At 48.3% G+C, this 24,965-nt stretch overlaps 5 protein-coding genes across 5 annotated transcripts; 2 read left to right on the forward strand and 3 right to left on the reverse strand.

Annotated features, from left to right (window-relative positions):
- Positions 1-327: 327 nt before the first annotated feature.
- FOBCDRAFT_180592 (uncharacterized protein) lies at positions 328-4,305 on the reverse strand (the record flags this gene model as incomplete). The annotated part of the gene is made up of 11 exons (XM_031179361.3): positions 328-505; positions 561-638; positions 688-948; positions 998-1,089; positions 1,144-1,381; positions 1,433-2,371; positions 2,440-2,510; positions 2,728-2,812; positions 3,802-3,892; positions 3,929-4,014; positions 4,163-4,305. The coding sequence occupies 11 exons, from the start codon at positions 4,303-4,305 to the stop codon at positions 328-330; spliced, it is 2,262 nt and encodes a 753-aa protein (XP_031045248.3).
- Positions 4,306-5,797: 1,492 nt separating this feature from the next.
- Positions 5,798-7,995, reverse strand: FOBCDRAFT_272482 (cytochrome P450 oxidoreductase; the record flags this gene model as incomplete). Its single annotated transcript, XM_031179353.2, has 3 exons — positions 5,798-5,815; positions 5,883-6,161; positions 6,214-7,995. 3 exons carry the CDS (start codon positions 7,993-7,995, stop codon positions 5,798-5,800), a joined length of 2,079 nt encoding a protein of 692 aa, XP_031045240.1.
- A 2,954-nt stretch (positions 7,996-10,949) lies between these two features.
- FOBCDRAFT_220616 (cell morphogenesis N-terminal-domain-containing protein) lies at positions 10,950-18,768 on the forward strand. The gene is made up of 2 exons (XM_059609563.1): positions 10,950-11,556; positions 11,608-18,768. The coding sequence occupies exons 1-2, from the start codon at positions 11,263-11,265 to the stop codon at positions 18,568-18,570; spliced, it is 7,257 nt and encodes a 2,418-aa protein (XP_059467074.1). The 5' UTR covers positions 10,950-11,262; the 3' UTR covers positions 18,571-18,768.
- A 315-nt stretch (positions 18,769-19,083) lies between these two features.
- On the forward strand, positions 19,084-19,984 carry FOBCDRAFT_220617 (uncharacterized protein). Its single transcript, XM_031179348.3, has one exon. It carries the CDS (start codon positions 19,091-19,093, stop codon positions 19,877-19,879), a length of 789 nt encoding a protein of 262 aa, XP_031045235.3. The 5' UTR covers positions 19,084-19,090; the 3' UTR covers positions 19,880-19,984.
- A 143-nt stretch (positions 19,985-20,127) lies between these two features.
- FOBCDRAFT_249570 (uncharacterized protein) lies at positions 20,128-24,815 on the reverse strand (the record flags this gene model as incomplete). The annotated part of the gene is made up of 8 exons (XM_059610884.1): positions 20,128-20,330; positions 20,403-21,979; positions 22,725-22,746; positions 22,785-22,788; positions 22,833-23,212; positions 23,339-24,551; positions 24,584-24,685; positions 24,762-24,815. The coding sequence occupies 8 exons, from the start codon at positions 24,813-24,815 to the stop codon at positions 20,128-20,130; spliced, it is 3,555 nt and encodes a 1,184-aa protein (XP_059467075.1).
- Between the last annotated feature and the right edge of the window lie 150 nt (positions 24,816-24,965).

Genomic DNA, 24,965 nt, shown 5'->3' on the forward strand with positions numbered 1-24,965 from the left:
GTTCACAACAAATCTGCGACTCAAAATAACTGAAGGAATTCTATGACATTAAGAAAAGTCTCTCTAAACGCCCTCCTCTGACTTTTATGGCACGAATGCCCCCGAATCTAAACTACAAAAGCTCATGACATCATATCATGGCATGAATTCCTCGAGTGTAACAGCTACCCCAGACCATAAGATGTTCCGCGATGGCTACACTGTCGATGCTTGAGCCAAACACTCCAAGAAGAAGGGGGGAAACGAGAGATAAATGATAAATGAAAGCGCGGGTTCCGGCGTCACCAGCCAGACAGAATCCATTTCAACTGTTGGCAGTTCGAGATCTTAGACCTCCTTCTGGATCTCCCTCTTTACGTCCTTCTTGATGTCCTTCTTGATTGAAGGGGACGCATCGAAGGATGAGCCAGCCACCATTGCATCTACGTGAACGGTGGCGTTCTCGTCGCATTCAGATGGTGCGGGTGTGGAAATCACTTCATCGGTGCTCCCGATAGCAGCCGTCCTATACCAAGGGTTAGAAGAAAGTCACAGAACCTCAGGGCAACCCTGTCTCATACCCAATGGATTGACGCTGAGAAGCCAGGCGTCGAGTCTCATTGTTGGTATCGGACACAGATGGAGCCGGGGGCATGGGACTGGGAAAATGTCAACTCATGTAAGAAAACAATGTGCATTAGAACTTACAGCCGGGTGATAGGGATGGCTGCTCGTCGGTTCTGGGCGTGGTAAGGGTACATGGAGCCACCATAGCCGACGAGGGGAGTGCCGTAGGCTCCGATGTTGTACTCGTTCGTTCGGAACTGGCGACGCTCAGCGGTGACTCGCTTCAACTCCTTCTGAGCTGGAGTGTCAGCGTAGCGAATGTTCATGAGAAGTCCTTCATCACCAACACTCGAACCATGGAACCTCTCGATAACATCATCGCAAATGTCTCGGTTCTCAAAGCTGTACTTCTGTTAGCCACATACACTCATCCTTGGCCCTCCGCACCTACCGAGCGAAACCGACACCACGGCTATTCCCCATACTATCGCGAAGGATCTTGCTGGACAAGATGGTATAATCCCTGAAAATGGCGCCAAGTTCCTGGTAGCAGTTAGAGGCTTTAGAAAATATTGAGCCATTGTTTCCAAAACGTACCACCTCTGTCAGAGACTTAGGAAGATTCGAGATGTACAGGTTGGTAGAGTCGTCGTCGCCCTCAGCCTTGAGACGAGAGTTGAAAGACTCCTGAACAAATGTCAGTTTACCCTTCTCAACACTCATCCATGGGTTTGGGGAACATGCCCTAGCAAAGCCGACTTCGTATCCAAGACGATGGAATCCGCGAATGCACATCTCAGAATGAGCAACGTCAAAGAACTTTGCGAAGCCAAATCTTGTCTTTGTTAGTCATTGTTTGTTCAAAGTTTTGCGCAACGAAACTTACCCTTTGCACGCACCGGTGGCAGTATCGATGATAGCTTTGGAAGTCTCGACTTCACCAAAACGGGAAGTGAATTGATAGAGGGTTTGATCATCGGTGGTCGGGTAAAGGCCACGGATATAGACATTGCGGTTGCCAGGGATTCGATTTTCGAGGCTTTGTTCAAGGCTCTTCATCTGACCTGCAGGAGTGAAAACTGCAGGAACTGCCGTAGGGATGGCAGGTTCCTTTGCCAAAATCTCATCCAGGACGTGATCAGACACTGGAGAAGGCTTTGTCTTAGTCGTAGCTTCGACGTGGTGAGAGCCGAGGAGTTGATGGGGAGAAGGAGTTGTGTACGCTGATCGATCGCTGTGAACTCGTGGACCATGCTCACGATTTGGCCAGCTCCCGTAGAAGGGGGTAGCAGGCGCGGATTCTGTGGTCGAGTAGGAGCCGCGGCGGTTCTCCAAGCCAGGAACTTCGGACTGAGTTCGATCACCGCGAGGATGTCCAGCATTGGCGCGAGCAGGAGTGAAGGGGACGAGCGGACCGGATAGAGCATATGGGTTGGCATAGGCTCCATTCATCTGGTAACCAGGATAGGTCGATTCATTTGGGTGGTTAATGGCAACTGACTGTGAACCTGGCATGGAGGCAAGAATGAGTCCATCGGGAGAAACCATGTAGGGTGGTGGCATGGGAACGGGAGCACCCTGGGGAGCAGGCAAAGTCATGCCCGTAAGGCTCAACCCCTGAAAGTGGCCCAACAAAGCATTGTGATCGGTAGAGGCAGGTATAGCGAGATGCTGAGGTCGCCTATCAGGCTGGTTGGAGAGGAAAGGTGCTACACCAGTGGTCGGTTCCATGGTCGCCATTGAATGAGAATGTATGACTGAGATATCTATGCAGGTGTCAGACGATTTGTCATTTGGTGATGATGAAGGCCCGGACTTGGTTGGGCTCGAAGATGAAAAGGAATAATGCTGCACCAGATTGAACATCCAGAGGAGGAACTGCAAACATCTTACCTCACAAGCAACAGATCGGCTGCAAAAAGCAGTGCAAGATGCGAATAATCGATGGATGTGTGAAAATCTGGCTGTATCCAAGTTGTCAGTTGAGAAATGCATGTGTGGGTGACGACAAGAGGGCATGGTAAATGAGTAGAAAAGATGCTCCCAAGGATTCTAACAGAGAATCCAACACTGAGTATATGGGACGAACAATATTCTGACAACCTTGTATTGCATTGACGAGAGAAATGAGTGAATATGTGAAAACAGAGTGACTAGGGCAAAGATCTGGAGCAAACATACCTCAAGGGCTTGAATGATGATCAAGCAGTTGATGGACAAAGCAGGCTGAAAGAAGCCGATGATGACGAACTCTGGGGTACCAAGACTGAGATGAAGCGAGAGTAAGTAAATTAGCCACGATAGCGTGCAAGATGGAGTACAGAAGAGATTGGAGGTATGAGGAGCGTTGAATGAGGTCTGTGAAAGAAGATGAAGAAGACAAAGAGAGGAAGAGAGGAGAGGAGGGAAGATGTAGAGGAAGATGGAGGAAGAGAAAGGATGAAGCAAGCACCTACCTAATAGTGCACAAAAATGATGATGTCGGAAAGAGGTATACTGATGAAAGAGGAAGGACCTTCTGCAGTTGAGAAAGAGGCAAGAATGATGCTATCAGTAAGACCTATTTCCACGCAAAAAATGTTGCCAAAACACTGCTGATGTTGAGTGAGAAGGTCGAATGAGTATGTAAGATGGTAAGGTCGGATGAAAGATGATTTGGATGAATCTTGAACAATGGAGAGGAATAATAAGAAGGAAAGGAAGAAAAGAAATTCAATGCGGACCCTCTGACAACCTCAGGATTTCTGGCAGTGTCAATCTTAGGAAGGTGAATTATTCGTTGTAGCTGGCAAGAGCTGCGAAATGAGGTCCTGCCTGCCACTTTCAGACAATGATATTGGAAGGAAGCACTTCCCAAGTTTGTAGAACGAGCTTGCCAATATTAGGCTTGGGCAATGAAAAGGGGTATTATACCTTAAGGTACCTTGGGTGAAGATCAGAACAATTATGTACCTTATGTATGGTCTAGAATAATCTGCAATGATAGTCACGTTGCCTGTCTATTGTTCTGTTGTCAAATGCGTGCCAGAGCGATGGGTACTTAGGTAGTGGTGAAATTCGTGCGAGGACCGAGGCTTTCCAGATATCAGCATGAACAGCACGGAGAGCATGAGGTCGGTGATTAAGGAAACGCATTGTTGAAACCCATGAAGCCAAGGAGCAGGAAAGACTCGAATTAGAGCCCGTGAAACGCAAGTGAATAGGAAGAGACTATTGTGGTGACTGATGAAAGCAGTTTGAATCAAAGCAACATACCTGCGTGGATTCCTCAAGTCGGCTTTTAGTGTAGTTAATGTAAGTGTTTCGTAGATGTGTACCAGGTCATAAACACGCAGAAGCAATGAGACTTGTTACGGAAAGTCAATATGTCCAAGGTCAGTACCTAGATAGCTGAAGTGCTCTGGATCTGAAGCCTTTTCTTGTATATGCTGAGAGATGCCTTGGGCCCCAGCTGAAGTACGAAGACAACTGTATTGGAGAGTGTACAAGATGTCTCTTTATAAGAGTGTGTTCTGTATACCTCTAGGCAGGTATTTTGCGGCATGGCTCCAGGGCGACAAACAGGTCTCCCACACGAGCCAAATCAATCATTTCCTGGCCGCTCGTTCGAGCTCACATATCGGCCTCTCTTGTGGTCATTTTCCCAATGTCTCGTGCTCTGATTCGCAGAAGAGGATGCAAGATCTTGTCAGACCAGGCGTGCATGTTTGTCATCCTATTCCATGAACACCTAGGTATGCATGTCACTGCAAGCTGCATGTTTGTGATGCTTCTAATCCTTATTCGTATTTGAGTATCAGCTTTCTAGCTCTTGATTTGTCTAGTATGTGTGGCCTGTGAGATCACATATTGCTTTTCATGTGCTCTTTTGTATTCGTCCAGTTTGCACCTCCAACAACCGCTCAGCTTGTCTTGTATTGGCTGTGCATGCGTTTGATGAATTTCTTTTTAGTCAAGTTTCAGCTGCGCCATACTTTGAATCAATACCCGGGACGGCTACTGGCCGTAAAGTGAATATCTCGACCATTTCTCTTTCTTTATGTTGCCATCCTACGTATCCAGGTTCTGCAGCCCCTGGAATAACAAAGACTCATAGAATTCTTCACGAGATTTTGCAAATCAGTGAGCCAAAGAGCTTGGTTTTCTAAATATATATATATACCAAAATAAATAAACGAGCTTATATTCATGGAGGATTTGAAAGCAATTCAATACCTGGTCTTTCCTATCTCGATCGTCTGCTGGAGTTATCTTGAGTGAAGTTCTGGCTACAACTTCGTCATATGTTGTCGTGGTCGGAATGAAGTACGTTCAAGTATATGAGTACAATTATCAGCATCCCTGCAGTGTTTCGTGACAACCTTGTGACCAACAGGAGTCAATATGTACTTGAATTCTCTCGGCTTCCTGCTCGTGCCGTTCATCTTGTAAAGTCCACCTCCTTCAATAGCTCAAATGCACAGGTTTGGCCCTCGTGACATCGTTTTATGAAATCCTCCAAAGCCATAACATAGACTAGTTTCCAAGTCCCGGGTTGTTGGATTTTATATTGAATGAGAATCAACTATATAGTAACTAGCGTTCATGCATACTGACGGAAAGAGATAAAGTTTTACGATTGCAATATGCAAGGGAGAGAAAATCCCCAAGCCCGTTGTCAGCGACCTAATCCACACCGTGGTGCAGGGTAGGCTTACTCCCTGTATGATGGGTTGCACATACCCTATCAACACGCCCTCAAATACCAGCAAGGGTTGGCCCATCCATGACTGCACATACAAACGATGAATTGGAGCGTTTGTCTTCATTCATCATCATATACTCGATAGTAGCATTGGCCAAATGTCCACTCTGGTCCGACTTTTCAGACATGAGTGTTAATTCTTCACATCTTATACCTGGTTCGTTTTACTAAGGTAGCATGAGGTGATGATTTACAAACTTGCTTCTGTCGGCAAGTCCGTGTCTAAGTGGCAGAAAGGCTGTTACGACGCAGATAACCAACGCTCTCTTGGACAGGTTACAAACGATGACAACAATGTAGATGCCGCAAACCATATACCGCAATGTACCAAGCCATCCTAACACCATCCCTCTAATTTGCTGCAAGAAAACCCTCGAGTCTACTTCGTATGCTCGTCAAATATCACCACCACGAACATAGTGGTAGTAGAGCAGAACACCAACCATGAAACCTGAAGAGTCATCGCCGCCGATGACTTTAAATTTAGTATGCCATTCGCCCCATTTTCTATGACCAAACATCCTCCTGTAATTCTGAGTTAGCATATGCGGTTTCGGTGCAGTAGAGAGGGAGTAACAAAGTCACTACATACCTGGTATTGGTTCGCTGACCTCATGTTCTTCACGATCTCCTCGCCCTTGGCCTCAGACACCCCACGTCCCTCGGCAATGATTTGTGCCAAGACGGTATTGACCTCACGGGCCATGTGGGCTGCATCACCGCAGACATAGAAATAAGCCTTCTGGGAGAGCAGGTCGCTGACCTCCTTGGATCGCTCCTTAAGTCGGTGCTGGACGTAAACCTTCTTGGAGCCCTCTCGAGAAAAGGCGGTGATCATCTCAAACTTATCGCCAAGAGCCTCCTTGTATTCCTGAGAAACAGTTAGTATAAGCCTCGAACGATTGATTTCTATGTTGTCTTACCTGCCACTCCTTTTGGTACATGAAATCCTCTGTTGATTTTCGGCAACCAAAGAACAAGAGTGTCTTTCCAACCTCAACACCGTCACGGGCTTGCTTAGCACGCTCCTGAACGAAACCGCGGAAGGGAGCGACACCAGTACCAGGACCAATCATGATGATAGGCTTGCCGGGGTCCGAGGGGAGCTTGAAGTTGGAGTGACGAACATGGACAGGAACGTGGATGCCATCATACTTGTTGCGGGGGCCTGTAAGCTCGTAGCTCTGACCGAAAGGTGCAGGGTTGGGGTCGCCGTTCTGCTTTTGCTTTAGGGCAAAAAGATAGTTTGTAGCAACACCACGGAAAGGATCATCTCTGCCGGGAATCTGCTGGGACTCAACAACGGCAGTGATGGAGATCTTCTTGGGCTGAACCAGAGACGAGGAGGAAATAGAGTAGTAACGGGGCTGAAGCTTGGTGAGACCCTCAATGAAGGCAGAGAAGGGGATTTTGGTCCACTTCTCGCCCTTGCTGACGCTGGCGAGGAAACGGGCAATATTGTAGTAATGAGGGCCAGTCTTCTCGTGGAAATAATCCTTATCGCTGCCAAGGCGGTTCATCTCAGCCTTGATATCATCGTTGGGGGCGAAAGCGGCGAGAGTGGAGACGAATTGACGGGACACAGGAGCGCAGATCTCGAGGTGGTATCGCAGAATGGCATCGTAGGTTGTAGGGTTGGGGAAAGGAACCTTGGCGGTAGGCTCGAGAGCCTTGACAGTGACAACGCTGTGCTGCTTGCCGGAGAGGTCGAGAATATCCAGGAATTTGTTGACCTCTTCGCCAGGGTTGGTAGGCCAGATAGCAATATGGTCTCCAGTCTCGTACTTGAGGTTAGAGCCGCTGATGTCAATTTCCATGTGGAGGCAGTTTCTGTCCTTGGCAGAGAACAACTCGTAAGATTCAGCGATAGGGGCAATGTAGGGGTTGTGAGAGTTGAATGGTCCCTTGGCGGTGCCTTCGAGGTGCAGCTTGTTGGGCTCACCGAGATACACTTCATTGGCTTCAGGAGTCAGGTCGTCGCGTTCGTTAATGGCAAAGATAGGCTCGTAGACGGCCTCACGCTCTTCCAGTCCCATTTTCTTAGCAAGGGCTTCCCACATGGGATCCTTCCAGGCCAAGAAATCCTCTTCCATGGTACCAGCACCATCATCACCCTCACCAGCTTCACCGATGCGGTGAGCGCCAAGTTTCTCAAGAGCCTTGTTAACATTGCGGACCATAGAGTTGTAGTGCTCGTACGTGTTGTTTCCGAGACCGAAAGCAACGTAGTTGAGGTTGCCCAAAGGAGGATCATTGCCCTCATTGAAGCTGGCATCCTCGCCGGTAATGAATTCATAGAAGTCGACCGCGTTATCGGTAGGCTCGCCTTCGCCGTAAGTTGCGAGAACGAACATGACGATGTTGTCACTAGGGACGGTATCCAGGTTATCGAAATCGTAGTCCTCAAGATCGGCAATCATGGTGTTGAGTCCGAATCGACTCTTACCCTCCTTGGCGAGGCGAGAAGCATAATCTTCAGCAGTACCAGTCTGAGAACCATAGAAGACAACACAGTTCTTGCCGGATTCTTCCATCGCCTCAACGATGTTCCTCGTGCGACCCGGCTTAGAAGCGCCGCCGGCAGCGAAGCCATTCGCATAGGGGTCCTTGGTAACACCCCATAGCTTGCCCTTTGTAAAGTATGCGACCGTTCCGAGGAAGATAACGCCGAGGACGACAATGTCCAGAGTGTCGAGTTCAGCCATGATGCCTACGAAAGCGCTGGGGCGGATTCGTGGTCAAGAGGTAGAGAGCCAGCAAACCCAACGATGCCAGTGACAAAATCAGGATCTGCCGAGTTTCAACGAGATGTCGAGGTTTTTGTCCCAATACTCGTCGGCCGGAAAGGAGGCGGGGGAGGAGGAGGAAAGTGGGATGTGGCGTGAAGTGTCTAAAAAGAAAGGATGCGCTGTCAGTAACAAATTCGCGCTAAAAGTAGGAGATTAATGGATGACCCGAGGATCCTTTATCGTGCGAGGTGAGATTGCTGGACCGCACTTACACTTTGAAGGATCAGCACTAATCATGAACTTTGGCCACGTAAACCCATCGACTCAGCAGCCAAAACCCAACTCTTGTTAACTCGTAGCTATTATGGGAATACCTACCCGCAGCAGGGTGAAACGAAACCTCCTCAAAAGGGTCAAGGTGTGTGCTACTCAGAACAGCTACGGAATGCCACAGTAGTAAAGACTTTATCTTGCTCGGTTGTTGGCTCGGATTGAACCGTTAAAGCCGGGGTTCTTCTTGTTGTTGGGGCTCAATTGCGGGATTGCAGGGGTTCAAGCCAGAGGTCGCTTTGGAGATGGTAAAAGTGTCCAATTCACTTTCGGGTTTGTGTTTCTTTGTCGTGAAAAGAAAAAGGGTAGTGGACTGGATTACTTAGGCCGCACAGACGTCTCAAAAGTCAGAAGGGAACAGAATAATGAAGCAAACAGGAAACTCGGAACTTGATATGTGTTTTCCACTCCCTTTCCATGGAGCGACCTCGCAGCCGGCGCCCGGAAGATCAAACGGTAAGTAACGGCGGTCGAATCAGGAGATATTGCGGCCGGCGCCGGCGGGGTTCCGAAAACGAACACGCTCAATAGATATGAAGCCGCCATTTGCACGGAATCTAGCACTTCCCGTAATCGACTCCCGGTCGACTCAACTGGCCTCGGCATATCGAGCAATAGCATTCTTCATTCTCTTGCCTCCATCCCCGCGTTTTTGTCCCGCGTGTCCATCTCTTATCGACTATCTTCGTTAGTTCTGCTCCTCATATTTATGTAGCCGGAATATTTACCCCAAGATCTTCGAATCACCTTGCAACATTGGGCTTTAGTTCCGCCCTGAATTCTTTTGCGGAAACTATCCCGATGTTTCGATCCGCGGCTTCTTTGAAGTGCCGAGTGCACATGCCTCGACCCCTCAAATTATAGAAAACTTGTGCAGTCCAGAGACAAACCGCTGAACACAACATCCAGTGTGGCTGATATCGGCAGGCTACTATGTAGGTCCTTGAATCAGAACAATAGAAAGCATGGGCCTTCTTTATAAGTTTTCCTATGTGGCACTTACCTCTGTTTCTTTGACATTACTGCCAAGTCAGCCTAGGGTATCATTGCCAATTTGTTTGCTCAAAGTCAATCACCCATTGGAATGCGGGATATCGACAACCATGACACAAGAATGTCTCACATGAATACCTGCGAATTCTCTATGCAGGTACTATATAAACAAACGCTTGTGGTTTGGCCAGGGCTACCAAGCAGGTCGCATTGCTTAACATATGCTTCTGGTCACCATTATGATAAAATGTTATGTGCTCTAATTAGTCTCAGCTACTCTCGAGTGGTGCTTCAATGTATCTAGTCTTTGACCCTTCGTGCTCTGTTAGCGAGCTGCCAGGATGAAGCGGAGATCCCTGACTCATGGAAGCCTCGCTTATACCATCCCTTCGCATAATGAAGTTGTGCGCGATGCTTGTAGCGAGATACTGAACGACATGGAGATGCCCAGGTCCATTATGCTAACTCAAGGATTATCTTTTAAGCAATTCCGTACTGGTACAATGATCAGCGGAGGAAACAAGTGCTACGTTGATGAGCATCTGGGTCCGTTGATCCTTGCAAACAAGTGCAGGCATGCTCTCGTTTATGTTCTGATAATCCACCAGCTTTGGCATTGGGGACTATACAGACTTCAACCCTCACCGAGTCATTCTTGTGAATTGATGTCTCTCAGATAAGATCTTGAAGCTTGACCCATGAGGATCCCCGAAGCCCCCTTTCCAAGAAGCCAATTGACAAGCAAGAAGTGGCGCGCTGTCTCCCAAGGGCCCGTCATCCCATGTCGGTTGATCTTAGTTCCGTTGATAGGCCATGGCCCTTGCAGATAGCAAGGATATGGCCAAAAGAACACTGCGAATTGACTGCCATGTGTGCCATGTGTTAGAGCTCCCTGGGTTCGTTTGGCTCCATAACAGCCTCTTTAAAGGCTTGTCGGACAGGCCTTTCAGCGGGCCGGGCCAATACATGGGCAAGCTGACGGTAGCGTCATTGCGCGTGGTCCAGCCGTCAAAGTCAGTCGGTCTCTTGGGTCTTTGTCTTTGTTGTCAAAAGACTCCCTCGTGTACTGCACATGCATAGTTGCATCCCTTTAGACCCGTAAATATCCTTCGTCTTTCTCGTTTTCTCCTTCTTTTGTTTTTGCTCAGTTGCGATACTGACATTGAGATTGAAGAATCACCGTAGATCATGGGATTGCGATATAGAGCTTGAGGATGGGTAAGTCCAAATCCCTAGAAGGGGTGTCCACACTCCAATACTTTCAGTACCTGACACCAACACCAACCCCTCTCTTCCCGCACCACCTCTAAAATCTGGGCTGTATCGCGGGAATACCTTCGTCACCAGTTACCCCAAGACAACCCAGACGATTCAGCCTGGGCTTCTGTATTTATAACTGCAATCTAAGCAGAGTTGGCGGTGCTTACATGCAGACCCTGCTCTAGGCGTCTCCGCTGCCGTTTCACCAAAATCTTCAAACATTCAGCAAAGATATATCTTTTGTTGACTAACCCCCTTGTGTGACCCATAGTGCCGTCGCAGCCGCAGCCGGACCACCTGCAGGATACGCTCAGGTTCTCTCCCCGGCCTGTTCCTAGACTCGAAGAGGAGGAAGAAGAAGAAGAAGATGATGAGAAGAAGTGGGATAGAACATTACGCCCAGTAGCTTCAGAATCGCCGGTCGCCCATCGATTTGCGCATTCACGAGAATCGTCCGCCGAAAAGATCCCCCAGACGCACCCGCCCTTGGCCTCCCCACGATTTCATTCGAGGAGCCCTCTTGGCGGCGTCGTAGAGCGCATTATCGACCCGAAGAGCGCCGCATACGGCCATCATCGTCAAACTTCGATTGTCCACGGCATTCAACACTCGAGAAATGGCAGCTTGGCCAGCACCAGCTCCAGTCCCCTCAGCCCGCAGATGATAGCAGCCGCTGGCGTCGGCTTTGATCGTTCAGACATGCAATCGGTGGCCACCCGTATTGATGGCGACGCCAGTTATCCTTCTCGGCCACCTACATCTCTCTCCGGAAATGTTGCACCTATGGACCGTCCTAATGCTTCTGATGCTCCATATGGCATGACCCAACGAAAGCTCGAACGAATGCACAGTAAATCTCGGCGCGATCATACCCCCCATCACTCTCACTCTTCTCGTCATAAGGATGAGCAAAAGACGGTTGGCGAATATGCGCTTCATGTCTTGTTCACCTCAGTCAGTCCAAGCTTTAGTGTGTAAATGCATACCACAACTAACTTGAAATAGTTTATTGCACAGGCGGAGGAGAAGTTGACAGAATGCGTCACGGTTCCTTTTGATCCCGAACCCAATGTTGAACAAATATGCGGACCAGGTGTCGACCCAGCGTTCGATCAGTTGATTGTTGCTCTGGGTCATATCGCTAGCCCTAAACCGAAAGCCTTGATAGACTCGATGATGCTCTGGAGGAAAAGTAAAAGTGATGCTGCCAACGAAGCTCGCAGTCATCTTCAGCAATCTCGGAATGCTGCGGCGGGGGCGCCTCTTGTTCGAAGAAATACAGAACCAGTACAAGCTGCGATGCCCGGCCAAGGAGGTCCTGATTCTGTTTTTCCAAATGGTCCACCAACACTCGCAGCAAGGCAAGAGTTTGTAGCACAAGCTGAACGTCGATCGACCGTATCTATATACATCCTTTGTCGCGTTCTCCTCGAAGTCATCAGCCAGAGTAACTTACTGTCTATCACCGCTGAAATGGAGGATAAGCTGGAAAGTATCATATTCGGACAGCTCAAGATCGCCGATACTGAGCAGTTGATGGTGTCGCCTCTGAAACTTGCCAATTGGAACCTTTTTGCTCAATTGCTGGGACACATGAGTGGCATTAACTTTGGTGGAGTTACCAGGAGGTTCATTGAAGACTTGGACAGTTCTCTCCAAGAACGCGTGGTCAAAAGCCCAACCTCCTCTTCTGGTCGAGATGCAGAAGGAAAGGTAGAACTTGTTTTGGGGGGCATGAAGCACCTAAAGCTCAAGATCTCCCCCGAAGAGTCATGGGAACAATCCTGCGATTTTCTCATCTCACTTGGCCGTCTGTTCCAGAAATCCCACGGTCAAAAAGTCAAGACAGCCTTCTGCCAAGTGATAGAGATGCTTCTTCTTCCAATCGCCGCAAAGGCAAGCAACAGCCATTTCATGCATCCAAAATGGGCGGAAGTACTTGCTGCTGTCGGACCTCGCCTTGCCCAAATGTTTATGAAACCGAGGCATTGGAACTTCGCATTCCCTCTTACTGCGACTTTGCTTTGTGTATCCTCTCCAGACAATTTTGGATCACAATGGCTGCAATTGATATTGCCTTTACAAACTAAAGTCAAGGATCGAATGACTAAACCCCTTTGCCTTCAGGTCATCTCTCGCTTGTTATGGACATTCCTGTATCGAACTAATGAGACCTTCCAAAATAGCCTCCGCAAAATTGACGAGGTCATGAAACTTGTTTTGCCATCATCTAAGCGAAGTTTAGTTGCATCGGATACTCCGTGCACTGAACCTCTGATCCAGATCATTCGCATCGTTGGCTTCAAGTATCCTGAATACTGCTTTAGGAATGTTGTGTTTCCTCTTATCAATGCTGAACTTTTTACTTCCAACAAAGAGTTGAAAGTTGAGCAACTGGATCCTGACCGGGTTGTTGTTGGCATCAGGGCTTTCCTATACATAATGTCGGATTTGGAGAAGGGTGAACAAGGACGACCTCCGTTCCCACAATTCTTTGAAAACCCAAACTCGAGTTCGACTCCCGATCGATTTCCTGTCTCCCCTGCTATGTCTTCGGCGCGCAACTCTCCGCTATCACAACCAGATGCGGCTTCGAAGGAGGAGTACATCAGTCGCCCGGTCTTAACACACGTCTTGAGTGACGGAGTCCGAGACTTCTATCTCAAATTCTGTGAAATTCTTGGGAAAATCACGATCATTTGTGATAATACCTTTGGTGGACAAGCTGCCTTGGATGAGAAGTTCAATAGCCCTTTGCCAAAAACCCCTATAACCGAAACCTTTACCTTCTCTCGCAAAGACGACCATCAGAGTGCCGCGGATCAAAAACAAGCGTTTTATGAACTCTTACATGTTGCTGTTCAGGCGTTACCCCGTTGTCTTTCTGTTGACATACCTTTCAACTCTCTGATCAATTTGCTGTGTACTGGAACAGCCCACGTGCAGTATAATATTGCGGAGTCATCTGCCAATTCTTTGAAAGCCATTGCCAGACAATCACATGCTCAACAAGTCACTATGGGATTCGCTCGTTTCATCTTCAACTTCGATGATCGATACTCGACAATGTCTGATGGCGGAATGCTTGGCCACAGTCATATCGAGAACACCCTACGCTTATACGTTGAACTGCTACAGATATGGATCGAGGAAATCAGACAAAAGACCCGTGATGCTGCCACAGACCAACCTGAAGCTAATGCCTCTGATAAAAGAGCAATCAAGCTTGATTTATCTAGTATCTGGGCGGAGGTTGACCAGGCCGAGGCCCATGGTTTGTTTTTCCTCTGTTCGCAATCACGACGAGTCCGTCACTTTGCAGTGACAGTTCTTCGTCTGATTGTTGAATTTGACAAGGCCCTGGGGAAAGAAGCTTGTGAGGATAAGGATTCCATGAGACTGATTGATATTCTTGAAAACGAGTCTAGTAAGGTCATGGATTTTAACGATGAGCAGCTATCTGTTGCCGAACGAAGCCGATTGCAACGGGGTCTACAAAACGCCAACAACCAAGGTGCTCTTGTAGAGCTTTGTGCCAGCGATGTCTCTTATGATACGACTTTGTGGTTTAAAATCTTCCCTAAGCTCATTCGAATGGCCTACGAGAAATGCCCATTTACAGTCACTATCTGCCGCGATCTCATTTGCAACCGTATTTTGCAAATGTACAAGCCAATCGTGTACCTCTCCGAGCCTTCAAGGGGCTTGTACTACAACAATGAGCCAGGAAGTGCCAGGCTAGGGGCCCGATCTGCGACAACCCATCCTGAGGTGATGGTGGAGCAATGGAAGCTGTATCTGATCTTTGCTTGCACAACACTGGCAGACCCAGGGGCTTTGCCAACGGCTCAGGATCCTCAGCACGTTCGGAAGGCATCCAAAGCGTCGTCCAAAGATAAGATTGTGACGGCTCGGATGTTGTTCAAGTACCTCATTCCCATGCTGTCTGTCTCCTCCGCATCTGTTCGGGACGCTGTTGTTGTTGCTATGGGGTCCATCAACATTCATATTTATCGGACTCTTCTTGAGGAACTACAAGGCCAAGTCTCTCGATGCAACGATGAGGCACGGGCTCGGATACATCAGAGGACAAACAGCAATCCTAGGAGGAACCGGAAGATGGATCTTCTCAGAACGGAGATCACCCATGTTTTCAAGCTGACTTCGCATTTCCTTAGAGAACCCGAAGTTTACAACGGCGAGTTTTTCTTAACTACTCTTACCACATATACAAAGGACCTGAAGCTATTCCTGATGGACGGAGAAGTCCAGATGGATTGGGAATTCCAGAAGCTCCGACGCCATTACTGTGGACTCATGGAAGCACTATTTGAAGGAATTAACAGAACCAAAGATCCGTCCCGATGGATGACTTTTGAATCCCGAAAATCGGCGTTCTCGCTGATGGAGGACTGGTGCGGATTCTCGCCGAACCAGAAACAGATCCGTGCTCGAGAGGACACCATGCGGCAATCGCTAATCGACCAACAGACCTTGGGCGAGCGAGGCACTGCTACCGCAGCGATGGAGATAGAGAAGAGAAACCTCCGGACTGCAGCCCTCAGTGCAATGGCTGCTTTGTGTGGCGGACCGATTAGCGTCACAACTGAGAGTAACGTGGTCCTTCAGTTTGATGTTCGACGCATGCTTGCTTGGATCGACTCCATTTTCAACTCGGGAAGCGATAAGATGAACGTCATCGGCAGAAGAGCCCTCCAGAACCTAATTGTCCACAATCAGGAGGTTCCTTACTTGATGGAGCACTGTATTGCACGTTGCTATTTGGCTGAGGCCCCTAAAGTCCTCGAAAGCTACTTCACTGTGGTCACACAAGTTCTGCAGGATCACATTGATTATCCTTGTCCGTTCTGGAAGCTCCTTGGTCTATGTCTGTTCACATTGGGCAATGATCAAAGCGAGATCCGGTCCAAGTCTTCGACTGTCCTTCGGAGCTTGGAGGCACGCCAACAGAGAAACTCCAAGATCCAAGACTTTGACATCAGCATCTCAGACAAAACGCAGGCTGTATACAAACTAGCACAGTTCGAAATCTCCAAACGCCTTGCCAAGCAACACACAGAACTGGCATTTCATATCTTCTCCGAGTTCACCCTCTACTTCAAGGATCTTCAACCTGCAGCTCAACGAAATGTTGTTGCAGTCATGTTGCCCTGGATCCAGTCCATTGAGTTAAAGTTGGACCCTAGCGGTGGACCTGCGGCACAGTCCTTTGTATTGCTTGCAAACCTGCTCGAGATCACTATCAAATCCAGCGGCGCACTGCATAATGAGGTTCAAGCTCTTTGGCAGGCTCTTGCATCTGGGCCTTACCCAGGAAACGTTCGCTTGGTTCTCGAATTCATCATGCAGCTGTGTCTTGAGCGTCGGGAGCAGAATTTCGTGGAGTATGCTAAGCAAATTGTCGTTTTTCTCTCAACCACCAATAGCACGCCTGGCATCAAGGTTGTTGAATTCCTTCTTATGCAGATAACCCCAAAGGCCATGGTACCGAACGAGAAGCGAGATGCTGTTGAGCCCCCAGCTGACATTAATCTTCTACCCTACTGTGCTAACTTAGCCGAGGCTCTCCCAGTTGGAACCAAGCAAGCTGGTTTTTCTCTCGGCCAACTGTCACTGATCCTACTTGTGGATCTAATGGTATCTCCAGTTCATCTTACCCACGAAAACGTCCCGCTTCTTCTTCAGGTCGTCACCGTCCTTTGGGATCATTACACTCCGCTGGTTCAGGAGCAGGCACGAGAGATGCTCGTGCATCTTATTCATGAGGTGGTCATTTCGCAGATAGACGATCAGACTCATGATGTTGACAAGAAAGCCATCGAGGATCTGATTGACATGATCCGCCGGCACGATCGCTCTGTGGTCTGGGGATATGAGGATAGTAACGGCAAGGTTGACGACCACGATAGCAAGGTGCCGCCAAGTATGGAGTTCCTTACAACAGAGGTTATCAAAACCTTTGAGACGACCTTTCCTGGAATCAAAGAGCATTGGGGACGCCTTTCGCTAACTTGGGCGACGTCCTGCCCAGTTCGACATCTTGCTTGCCGGTCATTCCAAATCTTCAGATGCGTTCTTACATCTGTGGACCAGCCAATGCTTGGAGACATGCTTGCCCGATTGTCCAATACTATTGCTGATGAAGACCCGGAAATCCAATCCTTCTCCATGGAAATCTTGACGACTTTGAAGACCATCATTGTCAAGCTTGATGCTGAAGATCTTCTTAACTTCCCACAACTGTTTTGGACGACCTGTGCTTGTTTAGAGTCTATCAACGAACGGGAGTTCTTGGAAGCGGTCGAAATGCTCAACAAATTCCTTACAAAATTGGACTTGAGCTCGCCAAATGTGCGACGAATACTTGCCGACGGCCAGCCGTCTCGCTGGGAGGGGATATTCGAAGGTATCCAGCCTCTACTTCACAAGGGTTTGCGGTCGTCCCTTTGTTGGCAACCAACTCTCGACACAATAGATAAGTTGGTACACATACCAAGCGACGGCTTAGTCGGCGATGAGTCTCGTCTATTCTTCTCGTTACTGGCCAACTTCCCCCGTTTCTTGAACGAACTTGAGAAGTCCACCTCGGACGAAAGCGTTATCCAGACGGCAAGACTCCTCCAGGAAGAAGCCGATAATCAAGGCTTAGCTGGTATTGCTGAGGCTCTGGATGATTTCGCATTGGGGAATCCACAGGGCAGCAGCAAAGACTTCATTGTTGAGCTATGGGGAGCTTTACGAGAGTACTATCTCCCGCAGATGGACTTCCAGATGGTGACTTTCCTAACCGGGCTCCTCACAAACTCCTTGTCGTGGGTGAAGATTCAGACCATGAGGATCCTTTGTGTCGCAATTCCTGAAGTGGACATGCGCAAGCCTGAACTCGCTGGTCATGGATCCGATCTGATCTCCCCACTTCTTCGGCTCCTACAGACAGAGTTCTGTATGGAGGCGCTTGAGGTGCTGGACAACATCATGACCATGTCTGGAAATCATATGGACAAGCACCATTTGAGGATGAGTATGACACGGCCAACCTCGAGGGCGATCCGCAAGGAATACGAGCGTACGCAGAGTTTGTTTGGAATACCTGAGGCATCAGGATGGGCCATTCCTATGCCTGCGAAGAAGACAGACGCTACGCGGGCCAATATTCATGCCGCTTTCTATACTTGTCAGGGGGCAGAAGGGATGTTGACCGAAACTTCGCCCACCCCCGATGTTGAGTTTCATGCCGATGACTTTCCATACAACTACTTTGGCGCACCAGAACGAACCGAAACGATGTTGTCTGATGAAGGGCGCGGAGACGTTCACTCAGGAGATCTTGCAACCAAACTGGACAGCCTTGACGATTTCTTCGAAGAGCCATCCAGTCCTACAACAGATGACGATGGCAGATCTTCCAGAACAATCACTGAATATACCCCAGAGTCCTTCGAAACTGGAGCAGAACTTTACGATGAGCAGATTCTGCCCATTCTTCACGAAGCCTCGAACAATACCTCCTTCCAGAATGGATTCTCCGATCGATCTCCAGGATTATCGAGGGAGGTAAGCTCGAATACTATGAATCCAGGCGCCTTCAGTGTGGTAATTCCTACTGTCAGACCAGGCCTGCATTCCAGATCCATCACATCACCCTCAGCTCCAGCTTCTTATCAACCACAGATGGGCGATATTGTTTCCGATGATGAGTATGTGGGGGGCTTCTCTGATGCTGATGATGAGAGGCCTGGCACAGGGCATACCGAAAGCGCCTTTTACTTGGAAAATATGATCAAGCCCGTAACACGAAGACCTCAGTCGAGGATGAGGCGCGGGCCAAGCAGCCGTTCACGAGACGAGAGGAGCAGGGAGAAACCACCGCCTCAACCGGCATCACGCCTGGCTAATAGTATATTCCCACCAGGCATGCAAGACCACGCAGAGGGCGATATGCTATGATGATGTAAAGAGGACTAGTTTTATTGGCCATTTTTGTATAATTGTTGGATATGTTGTATGATGAGTGGAACTTGTGCTGCGCTGGCGCCAGGGATTTTGCATGTGAACAAGTCAAAGTATTGGATACGTCACTACGTATATGTCTAAAAAAAAAGCGATTGAATTCAACAATGAATAAACTATTGAAGTCATAGTTCATAGCAAGTCCTGTAGTTGTGAGTGATTGTGTGGTTTCTGTTCAGCTTAACCGACAAGGTAAAGCAAGGTACAATGGAAGCTCAAGGTTTCCATCTACCAAGTCCGAATAAATAATCACAAACTCAAGACTAATGTAGCTATTCTAAGTGAGAACAGTTGATCATCTCTCATAGTGCACTCACCTCAAACCCAGCTCGAATGATAACACTTGGAAAACGTGGACAGGGTATATGTAACCCCGTTTAATGCATATTCAGTCTCAATCTTCATAACCCACGGTTTGAAGATGGAAAGGTTTGATACCTCGGCCAACACTCTATGAATGATGCCTATTTTGCTTCGAGGCTTTTTAAATGTCTCGAGGCATGTCAATCAGTCGACAAAATGGTGTCGCGCAATAAATGGTGCAAAGTTGATGAGCAAGCGCAAAGCTAAGGCTCCAAAACCCTTTGAATTAATATATCCCGATGCTCCGACCAAGAAGCACTCCGATCTCAAATCCTTCTTATCATATGTGGAACGTGTCAGCTTAAACAAAAGATCTACGGTCTACAGAGGCACCCATTACGAATACACAGTCGCCGATACACTATCCCAGTATGGCTTCTTTCTCAAACGCGTCGGCGGGCAGTCAGACCGTGGCATGGATCTTCTAGGGATATGGACACTCCCCTCAACGACACAAACATTCAAAGTGATTCTCCAATGCAAAGCAGGTGCTCGGAGTGCAAGCCCAATGTACGTTCGCGAGCTCAAGGGCGCTATGGCAGCAGCGCCTCCGGGATGGCGAGGCAATGATGTCTTGGGCCTCCTGGTGGGTGAGAAACCAGCTACGAAGGGTGTGCAGGGCGAGATGCACTCTGCGGATGTGGCGCTAGGCTATGTCTGTTGTTCCAAGGAGGGAGATGTTCTGCAACTGCTATGGAATATCAAGGCTCAAGCGATGGGTCTAGATGGAGTTACGGTTGGTTTGAAGTATGGAGAGGATAATAACAAGCTTGTGTTGCTGAGGGGAGGTGAAATGCTACCTCTGCTGGAGAAGGCTAAGACTGAGGAGGAAGACGTCGTGGTTGATGTGTCTGCCATTGAGATCGAGGGGTCACAGGGTTAACGTGGAATGGCTACTATCATGCATCTTATGTATTCTTTATAATATATGACACATGTCATTCATTCACTTCATGTCAAGCCTGGGAACGCAGTATAGTAGAGTTAGCACGTGAGAACGTTATCCAAATTTATCTATGCGAAAACGTTCTATAATGACATGGCCCTCACTCATCCCTCATCGACGTCTCCTTTCCTTGCCTTCATCTCTCGTAGGTTATCAGCCCCAGTTCTGGTGGTTACATTCCACGCTCATATACCAACCTTCGCAATGGCCTTCTTCACAGCCGTTTCGATCTCCTTGAGATGAACTTCGGGCTTCTTCGTACCAATGGCTTTGTTGTCATGACCACCGTCCATGTCGAAAACATCATCGAAGCTGAATTCCCCAGAAACCACATCTTGCTCGACAAGATCGCGCGGCGCGGCCTTCTCGAATGTGACCCATTCTTGACCTTTATGGTACTTGTAACAGAACTGCTCCTCTACCAGCTTGCCAGGGTCGAAACGGCATTTCCACTAGCCACCGCTCGCCTTCTGGAAAGGTTCGGCCCAGTGAGAGCTGTGTTCGTGCCATTTCTTATCCCACTTGTTGTTTTCCTTGCTGCGCATTTGGTTCTCGAGTCTCCAGATCTGGGTAAGGAACTCTTCGTACTGCTTCCCGATGCCGTTGCGGCGGTTGAGGGGGACAACGCCATAGCTGGTGAAGGTTGGGAACCATTTGGGGACATTAGTCTTGACAGGAGTTTCGTACATATTGTGACGCTTAGAGTCATACTCAGTCTCAGGGAGCAGGTAGGGGAAATAGTCGGTTTCCCATTCAAGTTTGTTGGTATCGACGGCTTTGGGAAGTTCTTTCATATGGGATGAGTTGAAAGTTGGGAAGTGGTACTTGACCTGCTTGGAAAAGGCTTTGTTGTATGCCTTCTTCTTCGAAAAGGCCGCCTCTTCATCAAGCCACTTAGTCGCCTGACAGATATTGGATGACTGCTCTTTGAGCCACTGATCATACTTTGAAGATTTGCAAGTCGAAGACTTGTTGGAAGACTTGACCTTTGAAGTCTTCTGGAGAATATTATATTCATCTTCATCTTCATTGACCTCTCCCAGCGAGAACAGCCCCTGAAAACTCTCAGCTTCACGAAGAACCGCCGTCTGGTTCTCGGTAAGTGGTAAGTGAGAGGTATCTGGGTGAAAAGTGAATTCTCCAGCAATCATGCCTTCGACATATCCATCGCGAATGGCAATCTTTCTGGTCAAAGCGGCAACTTCGACTTTGTCGTTGTATATTTCTTGTTGTACCTCGCGGGGCACCACAGGGAATTCGATTGGAGTGTTCAAGTCGAGCATCTTGATAGCCTCCTGTTCCGCAGTGGCCTGTCTCTCATCATTGATCTTTTTGACACTAGCATCGTGATGGTGCTTCTTGTAGGTAACATGAACAGCATACTCTTGACGAATATCTGCTTCAAGAGCGAGTGGCTCGAGAAAGTTGACTTCACTATGCCACTTGTGTAGGGATAGAGGGATCTCAGGGTCGATCTGCTTAGCGAGGACTCTGGGCTTAAAGGTGAACTCATCATCTTCGGGATATTCTTTGTTGCAAGGATAGGTGCATTCGGAATGCCAGTTCTTTAGCATCTTGAATTCGGGCTTGCGCTCTGGAAAGGTGAACTGAGATCGGTGGCTAGTGTTGGGCTTGTGATACTCCCGAGGTCGATTGACTTGGGCGTCGATGCTCCGTTTGAGCTTGCTTTCGCGCCCATCTCCAACATCGAGCTTATCCTTTTGAGGGTCGGTAGGAGGGGTGTGAAGATCAACTGAAGACACTTCTCCCTGGTTGGGGCTGCAGAGGTAATCTTTAAGAGCTCGCGGACTGTGTGGCGAGAATACTTTGAGATTGTTCCTAGATGAAGAGCTTGGATAAGTGTCTTGTTTCTCTTCTTGACTTCTATTGAGAGGCACTTCTTTGCCTAGATTCTCTATGAGTAGAGGAGGAGTAGGTTGGGCGCATGGGGCCGACAACTTGTTCGGCTTCATGATGAAGGTTGGTGTTGAGTTCAGGTCATCAAGATGTGTCTCTGATAACAAGTCTTCAACAGATCTATCCAGAAAAAATTAGATTTGTGTTTATTCTAAAATGAGAAAGTATTGTGTGCGCGGGAGGAGGGAGGCGAATATTCACAATGTGTATAGGTGAACAAATAATGACTGAACAGAGCTGCGCAGCCGCCCGCCAGTGCCTGTCACTCCAACTCACCAACTACCTAGACCTGAACAAGTCGAATGTATAAAACCAACAATGCCTGAACAATTGGTAATGCGCTGCTAATCAGGGGTAGCCAGTGTCAACGGCTTCCTGCGAGTGTTGAAGAAAGTTCACTCAGCAGGGAAGCAAATTCCAGTCACTGTCTTATATACAGCCACACGAAAAAAGTGTATGAGTACCTATTTCTCACTGATATAAGTTGTGGCCCAACTTTGTGTTCATACAAATTTTTACGAATGAACGTAACAAGGCCAAATCCCCTCTCTTAACGTCTTGAATGAGCTGACGACTCCTGCATACCTTCACCGTCAGTGAGTCACGAGCCGAGGGACAGATCTCGATGTCAACGATATATGAGGATTTAGCCAGCTTTATAAACTGTTTGCGCCCTTGGTCCCGGTTCTGAGCATACACGAAATCGTTCTGTGGCGGTTACATCTTCGGCAGAGCCGGTGTATACGATGGGAGACTCGTGGGTCGGGTTGTCTGTAACGTTGTATGGTCATACATTGATCCGTGTCAACTTCTAGAAACATTCCGTAAGTGATTATAGTACAGTTATATACAAAAGTCCATAAACGAACCACCCCGCGCGCTGCCATCTATATCCCGTGTTATACATACAATCACAAGCACAGACACCGCTACATATGGCTCATTTCCTGCATTATGATGCTACAGGTCCTACTTTGACCTGCTCTCGAAGTCTCTTAGCCTCGGCCAAGCGGTCTTGTTTATCTTGTCTTCTCTGTCCTGCCTCAATTCTCGCAAACTGACCACGCGCCCCATGCTTGAGCTTTGTGATCATGTCCGCCGCCTTACCCTTGTCTAGGTTTTCGAGCTTCAAAGGTTCCGCCTTTCCCCGCATCTTATTGATAAAATCAACTTGTCCCTGTGTAGGTGGAAGTGTCCGCCATCTTTGATAGCGGTGAATAAATGTGTGGGGGAACATCTTGGCCGCGAAACTGTCCGCTCCATGCACTGCATCAGTGAATGTGGCTGCCGTGAGGATCTCCCGTGGCATTGCGTATGGTGCTTTGGCTACGCCAGGCGGTAGAGCTCGTACCTCTATAGCTCGGTAAAGCGGCCCCTTTGTGTTAAGCTGTTCATTAACCCGCTCGATTCGAACATATGAACCGCTCGGTGACGATAACACAAACTTTTCTTTTCCGACCTGAACCCATGCATACTTACTTATGGCCCGGATGTGTTTCTCGCCAGACGTATCAGCGATAAGATCTAAAACCGAGTCATAGTCTGTGAATGTGACACTATCGGCTCCAGGCCCGGGAGTTGTCTGGTATGACAAAGGTTGTTGAGACGTGACATGCTCTGTGTCCTTGATTTTGCGTAGGTCATTCACTGTTGCCCTCTCAACCAGGATATCAGGGTCAAGACCAAATAGCGTTGGTGTGGTCACGATTCCAGTGTCCAAACTCGAGACCAGATCAATGATATGACAGTTCTTCTTTCCCGGGTGCAACCGCATTCCTCTACCGATCATTTGAACAAGCAAGTTGCGAGACCTCGTCGGCCTCGCGAGGATAATGCAATCGATATTTGGGATATCAGTTCCTTCGGTGAAAACACCGCAGTTGACCAGCACAGGAAACTCTCCTTTTCGAAACGAGTTCAAGGTCTCGCCTCTTTCAATCTTGGGGGTCTCTCCAGTAACATATCTCGCGTCAAAGCCATGCTGTCGGAACCGATCTGTCAGCTCCACCACATGGGCGACGTCAACACAAAACACAAGTGTTGACTTTCTTCCTGGAGCTTTCGCCATCCAGCTGCGGACTGTTATGTCGTTGATCTCACTGGTGTTGACAGCCTTGGATAAATCCGAAGGAAGATAATCGCCGAAAGCCCCCTTCTTGACTTCGGATAAGTTTGCCTTGGATTCAACAGTTGTAAAAATGACGTCCGACAGCCACTTCTTAGAGATCATATCCACATAATCTTTGTGATAAACGATTTCGTCAATGGCTGCGCCCAGTTTCACTCCATCAAACCGTGAAAACGTGGCAGAGACACCAACTAGATTTGGGGAGTCAGGTCGCTTCTGATCCAATCCAAAGTGACGAAGGGTCTTGAGGTACCCTGGAGCGACGATGTGATGAGCCTCGTCGACCAGCAAAAGTTTGAAGCGAGACGGGTCAAATTTCTTAAGACGGCCTTGTGACGTTATGCTTCGTACGCTGGCGACTGTGATGTCTGCCGTTCCCGTTGCATGGACATTGCCCATCTCGATCTCGATCCTCTTGTCAGGATACGCGCGTTGACAGTGGTTGGCTGCTTGTTCCACCAGCTCACGACGATGCGCCAATATTAGTGTCTGTTGCGCGTCCTTATTTGCTGTTGGGATTCTATCAATGAGTTGTGTAAAGATGACCTTCTTTATGTCAATCGACTGAACTTTCATTGTAAGAGAAACGCGCTTACTGTTTTACCGCTACCAGTAGCTAGAGATATTCCGACTCTTTTGTGACCGTTCTTTAGGGAGGAAAGAACTGAGTCGATGCATTCTTCTTGATAATCTCGAAGCTGTAACTTGGGGGTTTCATGAGCAACAGCTGAGGCAAAGGCTCTGAATGGCTGTGGGCTTATTGTGAATGGCAACCTTGCGGCTTTGGGCCGCAAAACACATCGCGGTATAGCCCGTAACATGGCACATGATGAGAGGTACAATAAAAATGCGTTTCGTCTCATCGATATGTGATAATAAAAAAATACTTCATGGTTAAGATGTCATGAGCCTTCGAATGCTAACCTAGACCAAGGTGTGAATGCATTATGTAAGCAACCTTCTTCCACTCATATTTCA

Source organism: Fusarium oxysporum, chromosome IV, assembly GCF_013085055.1.
Source record: "Fusarium oxysporum Fo47 chromosome IV, complete sequence".
Classification (NCBI taxonomy): Eukaryota; Fungi; Ascomycota; class Sordariomycetes; order Hypocreales; family Nectriaceae; genus Fusarium; species Fusarium oxysporum.